The following is a 13,686-nucleotide window of genomic DNA, read 5'->3' on the forward strand; positions in this document are numbered from 1 at the left end:
TAATAAAATACAATTAAAAAAAAAAGAAGATGATGTGATGCTTGGGTTTCCACTATCCATAGACATGAGCATGCTCAGAAAAGTAGTAATGGCTTTCTTGGTGTTCCCTGGTGATTATGCTTTCTCAGTTCCTTGGGAAGCACATAGCAAGATATTAGATTATGCTCTCTCCAAGTCATTTCTTCCACTGTTTATCATGTTGGAGTACTAAGCACCTCACAGTTTTTAGATCAGGGATAGAAACTGAAAACACAATTAATTGTGAAAGCACAATTCAAAGCCAGGTGTGGTGGCTCATACTTGGAATCCTAGCTATTCCGAAGACTGAGATGTGAGGATGGAAGTTCAAAGCCAGCTCGCGCACTAAAGTCTGTGAGACTCTTATCTCCAATTAAGCACCAGAAAGACAGAAGTGGGGCTGTGGCTCAAGGGATAGGGCAGTATCCTTGAGCTCTTCAGAGCTCAGGGACAACTCGCAGGCCCAGCTTTATGGTGGTAGGCTTGAGCTGAAGAGCTCAGGACAGCACCCAGGCCCAGAGTTCAAGCCCCACAAAAACCAAAACCAAAACCATAAAACCATACAATTACAAAGATGTAGATGAACATGTTCTCTAAAACACTGTCCTTGAAAGCAAAGAGGGGCCTGGGAGTTTGGCCTAGTGGTAGAATGCTTGCCTAGCATGTACTAAGACCCTGGTTTGATTCCTTGGTATCACACACATAGAACAAAGCCGGAAGTAGTGCTGTGACTCTAGTGGTAGAGCTCTAGCCTTGAGAAAACTCAAGAACAGTGATTGGCCCTGAGCTCCAGCCCTGGACTGGCAAAAAAAGAAAAAGAAAAAGAACAAAAGCAAGCAAAGAGGGAAATTTCATTTTTTGTGATTGAGTCACAAAGCAAAGCTTAAATACAGTTTGAGGTGATGAGGGGCAGTTGGGAAAGCAGTCAGCTGCCTAACCGGATCAGTGTACTTCAATGGGTGAAGTGGCGCCTGTGTAAGCGTTAGCTTTGTGGATGGGCTTGGGGTCTGGGGTTTTACTCATTACGATGGAGTTACTAAGTGACATTAAACAGAGGCCCTCAGTTTTGAGGTTTATGAGGATGGGAAGGCCTAGGCCAATGTGTTTGGCCCTCTATGTCTCTCCTACTTAACTCGATAGAGATACTGGCTCCCTGTGGAGAGCATAGGCCCATGCTGCTGTTCATTGACTTATGCATGATCTAGGCCATCTAGGAGTCTTGGGCATTTCTTTGGCTCACCTCTCTCTACATGGCAGCCTATACTAATAGTAATGTGGTACGCTCGATAGAATTCTGAAGCAAATGAAGAAGATGAATTATTTTGAAAGCCAGTGTGTCTTTTTATAAAAACACAACAGCGGTTTCACCCAGCAGTCTAGTCATGTTCTTGATTATCTAACAAAATTACAAAAGTGATCGATACAGCACCTAAAGGTTGAATTTCTCAAAGTTCCAAATATTAACTGGAAATGAGACAAAGGTCTTAGTAAATAACTCAACTAAATTAATTTATGAAGTTCAAGGTACTGGGGAATAACGTGACAGAGGGCTTAACAGGATAATGATGAAGCTCTGCCCAGTCACGGCTGTCCGTGCCTTACATCTAAACCAGGATCCCTAACTGTGGGGAGCACCCCTGTAAGGACTAAAGGAAGGGTCTCTTGAGGAAAGCGGCGTGAGAACCCATCACTCAGTACAATGGTAGATCCTTCTGAGGAACTGCGTGTCTCAGTCCCAAAGCTTTGGACAAGAAAAACAGTCAAGAATTTCAGGAGGAGCCAGGCACCATGCCCATGATCCCAGCTACTCAGGAGGCTGAGATCTGAGGATCAGTCTAGGCACTAAAGTCCATGAGACTCTTGTTTCCTTAGTGACAGTGTTCCAAAAGGCCAGGCTCGGGCCCTCTTCTGGGCTGTTTTCCCCTCATGTGTCACTCACTGAACTATGTGAACTGTGGGCATTGGAGATCAGACGTTTGCCTGTACAATTTCTGAATTCTGCCTGTACCTTTCCGTTTCTGCCTGTATCATATCTTTTTTCTTTTCTTTTTCTTTCCAGTCCTGGGGCTTGAACTCAGGGCCTAGGCACTGTCCTTGAACACTTTTTGCTAGCACTCTGCCATTTGAACCACAGTGCCACTTTCTGCTTTTTCTACGTATGTGGTTCTAGGTAATCGAACCCAGAGTTTCATGTTTGCTAGGAGAGCATGCTACCACTAAAGCCACACTCCCAGCCCATGTCTGTACCATTTCTAAAGTCTACCTGTACCATTCAATTTCTATGCTGGGAGCCTGCATTGATCCAGGTGAGTTCTTTGGCCAGCTAAACTTCCCAGCTTGGGGACTAGCCTGTTACCCCTTAAACAACAGGTACTTGAAATACCCAGAAGCAGTTGCTTCATTTGCTGGAATGGGGAGAAAGGTCACAGAAATTGGGAACTTTGCAGAAATCTGGGACCTAAGGCCCTAGTTTGCTTTTTCCCCCTTCAGTTTGTAAATGTTTATTTAGCTTTTGTTTACCCACATACCCTTCCTTTTCCATCTTGATCAGGGTCCAAGTAGGCAAAACTATACGGTTGAGTTCAGCCAAAGAGAGGCACAAGGAAGGTAAGAGGAAAGTCAGGTTGGGCTAGTCGTGTTATGTCGTCATGTTATGCTTCAAGGATGATTATTCTGCACCAAATATTGTTGTGTCTTTTTTATTTCAAGCCTTCTCTTATTTACAAACTTCTCAAGTTATACTGCTTCTTTTTGGAATTCTTAGTTCTACGACCAAAACAGACATTTCCAGTTACAAGATCTGACACTTGAGGTACAAAATTCTCTCTCTGGGTCGACGCCACAGGCAGATTTGGCAGTGTATTTCTACTTAATATTCTAAACAAACCTTTCACGGGGTAGCTTGTTAAAAACCATTCAAGCTTGGAGTTGAAGGCGTGGCTCGTTACTAGAGCACCAGCCAATGAGGGAAAGGAAGGTATGGAGGGGGGTGGGGGAAGAGCATAAAAGAAAAGGTATCCAAGCAATTAGAAGCAGCCAGATTGTACTGTACTGTACTGGAGGTCGTCTGACCACAAAAGCAACAGAAACCACTCTGATTTCCATTCAAGGCCTCTGGGCAAGGCTTAGCAAGAGATGATGGGATAACTAGGTAGCAAGGACACAGTTAAGAGCCTAACCTGATTTCCCCTCTCCAAACTATCTTTTCCAGTTTTTCAGCTTAGGCCGTCTTTGTACATCTGTTTCAACCCAGTTTTCTCCATCTCCAGTTCATTGAATACAAACTCCACGAATCCAAGGAGCCAGTCAATAAACAGAAGGCTTCAGTCCTAAATTTGGCCCCAAAAGCCATTATATGTCTATGCCTGGTAAAAGCACACCGCACACATCCAGGGAAGGAAAAGTTTAATCTCAGGAAAAGACTGCCAGACTGCTTCTATGCGGGCAGAGAGCAGCGACTGCCCTTATGCAAAGGAGGGTAATTATAGACAGGGCCCCCGCAAGAATGTGGGGTGGAAAACTGCATTGTAAAAGGTAATTAGGGTTTGTGGTGAGGGCAGGTTAGGGTGGCCTGAGTTTCAGGAAGCCAGGCGGAACTTGAGCAGGCATCACTGCAGGCTGACTTCACTAGAGCCAACATCTGCGAAAGGATCCCCGCAGGCCGCTGTGCTGGGATGAGCAGAGCCGGTGCCATGCGAAACAATGACCAACCCCACCCCCTTACATTCCCTTGTGCGGGGCATCCCTGCATGGCTTGTGGGTGGTTTCCTCTGGGGAGGAGAACCCAGGGCCATCGCCCAGTTGGATGCACGGAAGCAGCTCCAGACATTCTTCCACAGACATTTGGGTGGTACTGAGGACACAAGTCCAGCAAAACTGTAATTTTTAGTTGAAAATAAGTTTAGATAAAAATAAGTTTCGAGATTAAAAATAATAATTGCAGGTGTTTTCAGTTTGGAACGTTTATAGAAAATTTAATAGGTAGAAAAAAATCTCCCTCTTAAGCTGGGTGGGGTGGCTCACACCTGTAATCCTAGCTACTCAGGAGGCTAAGATCTGAGGATCAAGATTCAAAGCCAGCCTGGGTACAAAAGGACCTGAGACTCGTCTCCAATTTACCCAGAAAATGGGAAGTGGGGCTTGGCTCAAGGGTAGGGCAGTAGCCTTGAGCTGAAGAGCTCAGGGACAACACCCAGGCTGAGTTCAAGCCCCATGATCCACAAAAAAAAAAGCCTCTTACTGTAGTGTAATATGCAACTGACAAGTGTTTAGCTCTGAAAGGAAAAGCAGTACCTGCTTCATAATTAGAGTGCAAAAATCACTTGCTGAATGATTAACAAATGAATGATCACCTAATGTGTAGTTAAGCATACGTAGTCAACTCTTCATATCCATGGGTTCTATCTATCTATAGTCCCAAACAACCACAGATTGATAACATTACCAAGAAATTGTACCCGTTCTGGACATGTGTGGCCTGTTCCTCAATAGGATATGACAGCTATATCATAACATTGCATTGTAGTAGGCATTAGAAATAATCTGGAAGTTTAAAGTTTATGGGAGAGCTGAGTGCTGGTGCCTCACACCTGTTGTTCTAGCTTCTCAGGAGGCTGAGATCTGAGGATCTTGGTTTGAAGCCAGCTGGGGTAAGGCAAACAAGTCCATGAGACATTTATCTACAACTAGCTACCTAAAAAATTGCAAATTGAGCTGTGGCTCAAAGTGGTAGGGTAGTAGCCTTGAGTGGACAACCTGATTGAAAGTGCCCAGGCCCTGAGCTGAAGCCCTACAACTACAAAAGTATATGGGGGTGGGGGAGGGGGGAAGGGAAATGGGGACCACGACATGTGAAAGGGTATCAATGTGTGGGAATTAAGGCACCATTTATCTGGCAAATACCATGTAACCCTTCTATTAATTACAATAAAAAATATATTAAAAAAAATTCCCCCCCCAAAAAAAGTATGTGGGAGAATGTACAGAGATTATACTGTTTTATATGAGAAACTTAAGCATTTGCACACTTTGGTGTGCAAAAAACACATCTAGGGATAGGAATGTGCCATGCATGAAGCCCTGGGTTCAATTCCTCAGTATCACATAAACAGAAAAAGCTGGAAGTCATGCTGTGACTCATGGCAGAACACTAGCTGTGAGAATAGAGAGGCTCAGAGACAGAACCCAGGCTCTAAGTTCAAGCCCCAGGACCAGCAATAAATAAATAAATAAATACATCTGTAGTAGAAAAACTGTAATCATGTTTGAATTTCCCCTTTGAGAATGGAAGTTACTGCTATCAACTGATTAAACATGCTTAAAATGTTAAAGCAAATACATTTTGAGTTCCTTAATACTCTCCCTTAATACTGTCCCCATGTTCTTCTAGCCAACAGATTTTGCTAAGTTCCTGCCTATAACTATGGATCCTCAAACTATGATAGAACAAGCTGGCTGCCAGTGGCTCATGCCTCTAATCCTAGCTAGTCAGGTGGCTGAGATCCTAGCTAGTCAGGTGGTAAGGATCAAGGTTGGAAGCTAAGCCCAGGGAAGGAAAGTCCAGGAAACTCTTATCTCTGAAAGCCTCAGCCCAGAAGACCATGTGGACACCAAGTCACGATATAGCAAAGGAGTTTACTTGACAGTAAACAGGGGCTGACAGGCTAGCTCTCTTGGGAGGGTAGTTGTCCGACTTTGTACAAGGCGGTAGTTATGTAGAGCCTGGGAAGCTAATGGTGGGAAAGTTCAAGTGAGTCATGCAATACGTGAAGTATGTGAAAGCTGGGAATTCCATTGTGGTAGGGCTTAATATTTATGGCCAGGGCTGCAGACTAGAGATAACATATGGCTCGGGAAGTCAAATGGGAGAACAGCCTAGTCATAGTTAAGCCTAGCCAGATTAACTGGTTTGGGGGAGGGGCTGAGGAACTGAGATAGAAGACATCCTGTCAGAATGGAGGAGAGCATGCTAACCATCTCTAACAAGCTACAAAGAAAAAGCCGAAAGTAGTGTATGGCTCAAGTGGTCAAGCGCTAGCCTCGAGCAAAAGAAGCTCAGGGACAATGTCCAGGCCCTGACTTCAAACCCCAGGACCAGCAAAACCACACATACAAAACCCCCAATAGAACAATAGGTATATTAAACACATGATTTTACAATGGTACACATGAAAACAAATAAGAACAATATTTACTTGTAGAAATAGCTTTTTTTGTTGGTGGTGGTCATGGGGCTTAAACTCTGGGCCTGGGTTCTGTCCTTAAGCTCTTCAGCTCAAGGTTACTGCCCTACCCCAGGAGCCACAGCCCTATTTCCCATTTTCTAGTGGTTAATTAGAGATAAGAGTCTCTCAGATTTCAGTGCCCAGGCTGGCTTTGGACCATGATCCTTAGATCTCAGCCTCCTGAGTAGCTAGGATTACAGGTGTGAGCCACCGCGCTCTGCCCTGTTCTAGAAATAGCCTCACAATACACTTAATAAACCTTTCTTAAGCTTTGATTTATTTAAAATACAAATACATTAATTTATCATTGTTGTGGTCTGTTTTTTCAGTGTTTGTTTGTCTGGCTTGAACTCTGGGCCTGGGCACTGTCCCTGAGCTTCTCTATTCAAGGTTAGTGCTCTACCACTTAAGCCACAGCACCACTTCTGGCTTTTTCTGAGTTGTTTATTAGAGATAAGAGTCTCACAGAGTTTCTTGCCTAGGCTGGCATGGAACTGCAATTCTCAGATCTCAGCCTCCTGAACAGCTAGGATTACAAGTGTGAGTCACCAGTGCCCAGATTCAAGGGTTCTTTTTTTAAAATGTTGATTCCTGGCTGTTGAGATTTACAGATGAACTGTCCTCCCAGAAGGCCAATGGGCTGGTACTGACCCCTGCTGGTAGCACTGTGGAAAGGTGATTGGGCTGTGGGGATGCTGATCTCATCAGTGACAAGTAGTTTGGTTTTGGAGGAGATACTTGGAGGACAACAGCCTGAAATTCCCTATCCTGCCCTTTCCTGTGTTAACAGCCCATCTACTCTTCCATTTCTCTCTTTTCTTCAAAGAATCAGTGTGTCACAGAAGGCATGAAGGAGAGGGGCATGGGGGATAAGAATCAGAGAACAGTGGAGATTTGGAGGCGTACATGAGAAAGTGTTGTAGACCATACGAAAAGATTCAGAAGGGCTGGGAGCATGGCCTCCCATGCATAAAACCGTGGGTTGGATTCCTCCGTACTTTATACACAGAAAAGGCCAGAAGGGGCACTGTGGCTTTAGTGGCCAGGTGCTAGCCTTGAGCCAAAAGGGTCCAAGGACAATGCCCAGGCCTGAGTTCAAACCCTAGGACTGGCAAAAAAAATAATAAATAAAAAAGATTCAGGGGCCGGGAGTTTGGCCTAGTGGTTAAAGTGCTTGCCTAGCATGCATGAAGACCCGGGTTCGATTCCTCGGTACCACATACATAGAAAAAAGCTGGAAGTGGTGCTGAGGCTCAAGTGGTAGAGCTCTAGCCTTGAGAAAGTCCAAGGACAGTGCTCAGGCCCTGAGCTCAAGCCCAGGACTGACAAAAAAAAAAAAAAAGATTCAGAAATGATTCCCCCTTTAAATTATTTTGAGTGAGAGGGGACCAACAAATAAACAAACAATTAGATCCAAGCCCCAATAAAGAGTCCAGAAGAGCCAAGAACATGTTACAGAGGGAAAGAACTATATGCTATTGAGGTGATGATCAGAAAATAATTTAGAAGTTCAGAACCCCCCATTTCAAGTTCAAGAGGCCCCCATCTCAACTAAAATTATAGACAGACAGGTATGCAGGCAGATAGGTAGATTAACAGAGATGGAGACAGATATGGAGATAGATAAAGATGGAGGTGGGTAGGTAGGTAGGTAGGTAGGTAGAGTTATAGGTAGAAAAAGGTATGGTGGCATGCACCTGTCCTCTCACCTTTGCAAGAAGCTTAAATAGGAAGGTTGTAGTCAGGTCTGGCTGCCTAGGCAAAAAATGGAGATCCTATTTTAAAAATAGTGTAAGCCAAAAGGGCTAAGCTTAGGTGTTTATCTACTTACTAAAGTAGCTGCAAATAAGACATTGTATTAGTTTAAAAAGAAACTTAGCTAGGTACTGCTGATTGATGCTTATAATTCTAGCTACTTAGGAGGCAAAGATCAGAGGATCAAGGTTTGAAGCCAGCCCAGGAGAAGAAATCTGAGAGTCTCTTATCTGAATTAACCAACAAAAAGCCAGAAGTTGGGCTGGGATTGTGGCTTCATGGTAGAGCACTTGCCTTAGCATGCATGAAGCCCTGGGCTCGAGTCCTCAGTACCACAGAAACAGAAAAAGCTGCAAGTGGCGCTGTGGCTCCACTGTGGTAAAGGAAGCCCAGGGACAGTGCGCAGTCCCTGAATTCAAGTCCCATGACAATGCACACACACACACACACACACACACACACACACACACACACACACAGAAGTGGAAGTGCTATCCTTTAGCGAAAAAGTTAAGACGCTGAGTTCAACACCCCCCCCACACACATGTACACACACACATCAGAAAAGTTTACATGCTATGATTTGAATATGGATAATGCTTCTCACAGGTTTCTATGTTAAAGGCTTGGTCCCTTGGCGGAGGCTGTTGGCATGTAATGTCCTTCAAAATGCACTGGAGACTTACTTCCCAGTGCCACTGCACTGAAATTTAGGACTCTTAATTTGAGAGATTAAGTCAGGAGAACAGAACCTTGTGGAATGGATTGATTCCCTTGCAGATGGAGTCCAGTAGTCACCTCTGGAATGGGTTGCTCCTAAAACGATCAGCCAGGTCTCACCTCTGTGGTAGGATTTTTTTGGAGGGAGGAGGAGGGGTGGATGTGTTGTGGATTGAACCCAGAACCTGGCCTATGGAAGTGCACACACACACACACAAACACACACACACACACACACACACACACACACTACCACTGAGATATACCTCCACCGTGGCCCCAGCCCTTTCTTATGTGTTTCTATTCTCCTTAGGATAACGTACAAGAACACACCCTTGCCAAAGATGGACTCTTCAACTTGGGCTTCAGAATGCTAAGAAATAAATTTGTGTTCTTTATAAATTACCTGACCTGGGGGGAGGGAAATGGGGACAAAGACATTGAAGTAATTCACCTCCTATCTGGTGAATATAATGTAACCCTTCTATTAATTACAATAAAATATATGAAAAAATAAAATAAATGACCTGACCTCAGGCATTCTGTCATGGCAGTCACAAAAGAGCAAGAGTCTAAGACAAACTTACACTTCACTGAACTTCACTGAAGTCGTTTATTGTTTTTGTTTTTGCCAGTTCCAGGCTTGAACTCAGGGCCTGGGTGCTGCCCATGAGTCAATTTGTGCCAAAGGCTAGTGCTCTACTACTTGGGGGTAAGAGCCTCACAGATTTTCTGGTCTGGGCTGGCTTGGAACTGCCATCCTCAGATCTCAGCCTCCTAAGTAACTAAGATTTCAGGCATGAGCCTCCGGTGCCTGGCCATTTAATTTCTCTTTTCCTTAGTTTCTCCTTTCTTTCCCTCCCTCCTTCCCTCCCTCAATCCATGGAGGAGTTGGACTAGGCCTTGCCCTCGCTGGCATCTGGCCTCCTCACTAATAGATCACTTAATGGTTTTTGCTCCAACACGTGGAGGATGGTGAGAGGCCAGGAGCCTCTTCCCACAGGGGCTCAGCTTCCCCCCAGGGCCTGGGCCCCCGCGCCGCCCCGACCCACCCGGCCAGTTCCCTGCCCGGACCTGCGGATCGGAAACTGCCCGACCCCTCCCGGGTCGGCTGGGCCACCCCGCGCTCCCAGTCCCGGGCTGGGCCCCACGTGGTGCGCTCGCCACGACCTGGGCAGGGCTGGGCTTCCTGGGCTTCGAGTCCGGCATGGCGGCGCCCAGGGTGGTGGTGGAGCCCGCGGGCCGCGTGTGCTGGGACGAGCCGGTGCGCATCGCCGTGCGCGGCCTGGCCCCCGAGCAGCCCGTGGCGCTGCGCGCGTCCCTGCGCGACGAGAAGGGCGCGCTCTTCCGGGCCCACGCGCGCTACCGCGCCGACGCCCGCGGCCAGCTGGACCTGCAGCGCGCGCCCGCGCTGGGCGGCAGCTTCTCGGGGCTCGAGCCCATGGGGCTCCTCTGGGCCCTGCAGCCCGACAAGCCGTTCTGGCGCTTGGTCAAGCGCGACGTGCAGACGCCCTTCGCGCTGGAGCTGGAGGTGCTGGACGGCCACGAGCCCGCGGGGCCCGACGGCGGGCGGGTGCTGGCGCGGGCGGTGCACGAGCGGCACTTCATGGCGGCCGGGGTGCGGCGGGTGCCGGTGCGCGAGGGCCGGGTGCGGGCCACCCTCTTCCTGCCGCCAGGTGAGCTGGGACTTTGGAAATTATGAGCTCACCACTGCTGGTCGCCCGTGGTGCCCCGGCCGGGTTCGGCTCCTGTGCCCCGGGACTGGCAGCATCGGCGTGGACAGCAGCTGGCTGCGCACCCGTGTGAAGGGTTTGGCTGTTGGGCTCCCCGTATAGGACCTTCTACTTATATCATCTCATTTAATACCGTTGAGGTCACTTCGCTATTTATTATTCACTGTTCTGCAGTCCCTCCTCCTCCCCCCAGCAGCAGCAGCACGAGTGGTTGGGAAATGATGACTGCCAAGGAGACAGTGTGTCCTTTTCTGGTGATCTGGGCACCCGGGGTCTCTGCTTCGCTTCTTCACCCATTTCTGTCACCCTCCAGGCTGTGCTGCCTTCCTCACCAAAAGTCAACTCTGCTGTTTCATTTTTCTTTCCTCTTACACAGACATCTAGACTGTCAATGCACAAGCACACACCCAGAGGTGATGGGGTGTGGTGGAGAGATGGGGAGAGAGACAGGCTGTGGGACTGAGGCAATAGAACATGCAGCTTTCTTTCGAGTTCTTCTACATCCAGTCCTCCATTGCCCATCACACTTCCTTCTAGGATGCCTTCCTTAACAAAAGCATTTACCACTCTCCCTTGCAATAACGATTGATTCTTCAAACCTGGCAGAGAACTTCTAGAGTTATCTACAGGGTTAAATCATCAATGAGAAGTTTCTCTGCATTTTGGACTTTTTTTTTTAACCTCTAAGTAGTGACCTGGGGATCTTGCTCTCTTACCGTTGATTTGTAGGAACTGGCTAAATAATTTAGAAAAGGAGCCAAGCACGGGTGGCTCTTGCTTATAATCCTAGCTACTCAAGAGGATGAAATCTGCCAATCACAATTCAAAGCCATTTCAGGCAGGAAAGTCTGGTGAGACGCTTAATTAAATCACAGAAAAAGCCAGAAGTGGCACTGTGGCTCAAGTGGTAGAGTGCTAATCCTGAGCAAAAAAAAAGCTCAGGGACAGTGCCCTGGCCCAGAGGTCAAGCCTGAAGACTGGCAAGATAAAATAAAATAAAAATAAAGTAAAAGTGGGTTCTTGAAGTTGCATAATGCTTCCATTGTACTATTCCTTTTTTTTTTTTTTCTTCTAGGTCAAGGACCTTTCCCAGGAATCATCGACATCTTTGGTGTTGGAGGAGGCCTGTTGGAATATCGAGCTAGCCTTCTGGCTGGCCATGGCTTTGCCACATTGGCTGTAGCCTTTTCAAACTTTGAAGATCTTCCCAAGAATTATAACTGCATATTGGTGGACTACTTTGAAGAAGCCATGTGCTACTTGCTCCAGCACCCCCAGGTGTGCCTCCTGCATTTTATTTTATTACCCTAGGAATCTCTCCAGAATCTCTCTATAGTGGTATCACTTGTACCAGAAGCACTATAGCTGCTTTCTTCCTTCTCCCCATATATTTCTTTTGGAGATTTCTTTGTTTTCAGGGATCTAATATTTTCCCCTATCAGATGGATACATTGTGTAGAATTAGTTGTAAACTCAGTGCCAAATTTCATTTAGTAACATTGGGATTTCTCTTGTAATAAAAATTGAGCTTCTCATCATCTTTACATGCTTGCTTTTAAAAAATGCATTTGAATATTTTAAATATATTTTAATATATATTATAATGTAGGTTTCATTGGTCAAATAATGAGCACATTTCTTTTTGGACAGTATCATCCCTTCCTTGGCTCTCTCTCAGTTTTTTCATCCTGTCCCAACCAACTAGTTATTCATTTTCAACATAGTGTCTAGTGAGTAACACTGCTGAATTTTTTTCTTTTTGCCAGTCCTTGGGCTTAAATGCAGGGCCTGGGCACTGTCCTTGAGCTTTCTCAAGGCTAGCACTCTGCCCTTGAGCAGCAGTGCCACTTTTGGCTTTTTCTGTTGTTTGTAGTACCAAAGATTGAACCCAGGGCTTTGTGCATGCTAAGTAAGTACTCTACCACTAAGCCACACTCCTGGCCCCGAATTTGTCTTTAATCTTTCATTTTCAGGCATCAGACTATGTTTTCACATTTTGATCAGAATGTTCCTTTTTAGCTTCTAAGGCTAAGAACCTCTGAAGTGGACTCTGACATTTTGCTTTGTTTTCTTGAAGTCAGTCATTTGCTAATATATTTGGATGGGGTTGATGAATGTTTCACATCTTGGAATAGAACTTGATTCCACTCAGTTGAATAGCATCAAGTCACATAAAGACATAGATCAATTTCACTTTGAATGGGGCTCTGAACTTGCTGTGGCTCTGTCTTCTCTACTACATGATCCTTTTGGAACATTTATAACCAATTTGTAAATTTGACAAGTGTGATTTGTTTGCTCTGTGTTTAGGCAAATATTTAATACTTGGGAAAACTCCCTTTAGCTACTGTGAACAGATTGGCACTAGAAGCATCTCTGGTTGCATTGTTTGAACAGCACTTTTATATACAGTACGTTCTTGACTCTTTTTTCTTTTCTTCCAGGTAAAGGGCCCTGGAATTGGGCTTCTGGGCATTTCTCTGGGAGCTGATATTTGTCCCTCAATGGCCTCGTTCTTGCCGAACATCTCAGCCACAGTTTCCATCAATGGCTCTGGGTGCAGTGGGAACATACCCATACAATACAAGCAGACTAAGATCCCACCGTTGGGCTATGACCTGAGGAGAAGCAAGATGACTTTCTCAGGCATTCTGGACATTCTGGATATACGGAATGATCTTATAGGAGGGCATAAGAACCCCAGTATGATTCCACTAGAGAAAGCGCAGGGGTCCATCCTCTTCCTCGTCGGCCAGGATGATCATAACTGGAGGAGTGAGTTGTATGCCCAAACAGCTTCTGAACGGCTGCAGGCTCATGGAAAGGAAAGACCCCAGATCATCTCCTATCCTGGAACTGGGCATTACATTGAGCCTCCTTACTTCCCCATGTGCCCAGCTTCCCTGCATGCGTTAGTAAACAAAGCTGTAATGTGGGGAGGGGAAAGCAGGGCCCACTCGAAGGCCCAGATCGATGCCTGGGAACAAATTCTATCCTTCTTTCACAAGCACTTGGGTGGTACCCAGGAGAGGACTTCTAGACTGTAATACATGTAGTCTGTTGACATGGAAGATTCAAGATCAAATGGTAGTGTTTGTTAACTTTATGTGAATCATGTCTTCCCATACACAGTATTAAATTCATTCTTTGAAATTCATGGTATATTTTAGATCACTTTATTGAATCCGTTTTATTTGCCCATACTGTATTTTACTAACGTATCAAATGCTTATTGC

General features: G+C 45.9%; 1 protein-coding gene across 1 annotated transcript; it reads left to right on the forward strand.

Moving 5' to 3' along the window:
* Window positions 1–9,901: 9,901 nt before the first annotated feature.
* On the forward strand, window positions 9,902–13,607 carry LOC150054669 (peroxisomal succinyl-coenzyme A thioesterase-like). The gene is made up of 3 exons (XM_090344442.1): window positions 9,902–10,393; window positions 11,526–11,728; window positions 12,895–13,607. Exons 1-3 carry the CDS (start codon window positions 9,925–9,927, stop codon window positions 13,495–13,497), a joined length of 1,275 nt encoding a protein of 424 aa, XP_090200568.1. The 5' UTR covers window positions 9,902–9,924; the 3' UTR covers window positions 13,498–13,607.
* The last annotated feature ends 79 nt before the right edge of the window (window positions 13,608–13,686 follow it).

The sequence above is a fragment of the Megascapheus bottae genome, chromosome 14 (assembly GCF_031878675.1).
Source record: "Megascapheus bottae isolate mThoBot1 chromosome 14, mThoBot2.hap1, whole genome shotgun sequence".
Lineage (NCBI taxonomy): Eukaryota > Metazoa > Chordata > Mammalia > Rodentia > Geomyidae > Megascapheus > Megascapheus bottae.

Coding starts and splice junctions, on each gene's coding strand:
- LOC150054669 (XM_090344442.1), top strand. CDS start 9,925: ATGGCGGCGCCCAGGGTGGTGGTGGAGCCCGCGGGCCGCGTGTGCTGG. Junction 10,394..11,525: donor CACCCTCTTCCTGCCGCCAG/GTGAGCTGGGAC, acceptor TTTTTCTTCTAG/GTCAAGGACCTTTCCCAGGA. Junction 11,729..12,894: donor ACTTGCTCCAGCACCCCCAG/GTGTGCCTCCTG, acceptor CTTTTCTTCCAG/GTAAAGGGCCCTGGAATTGG.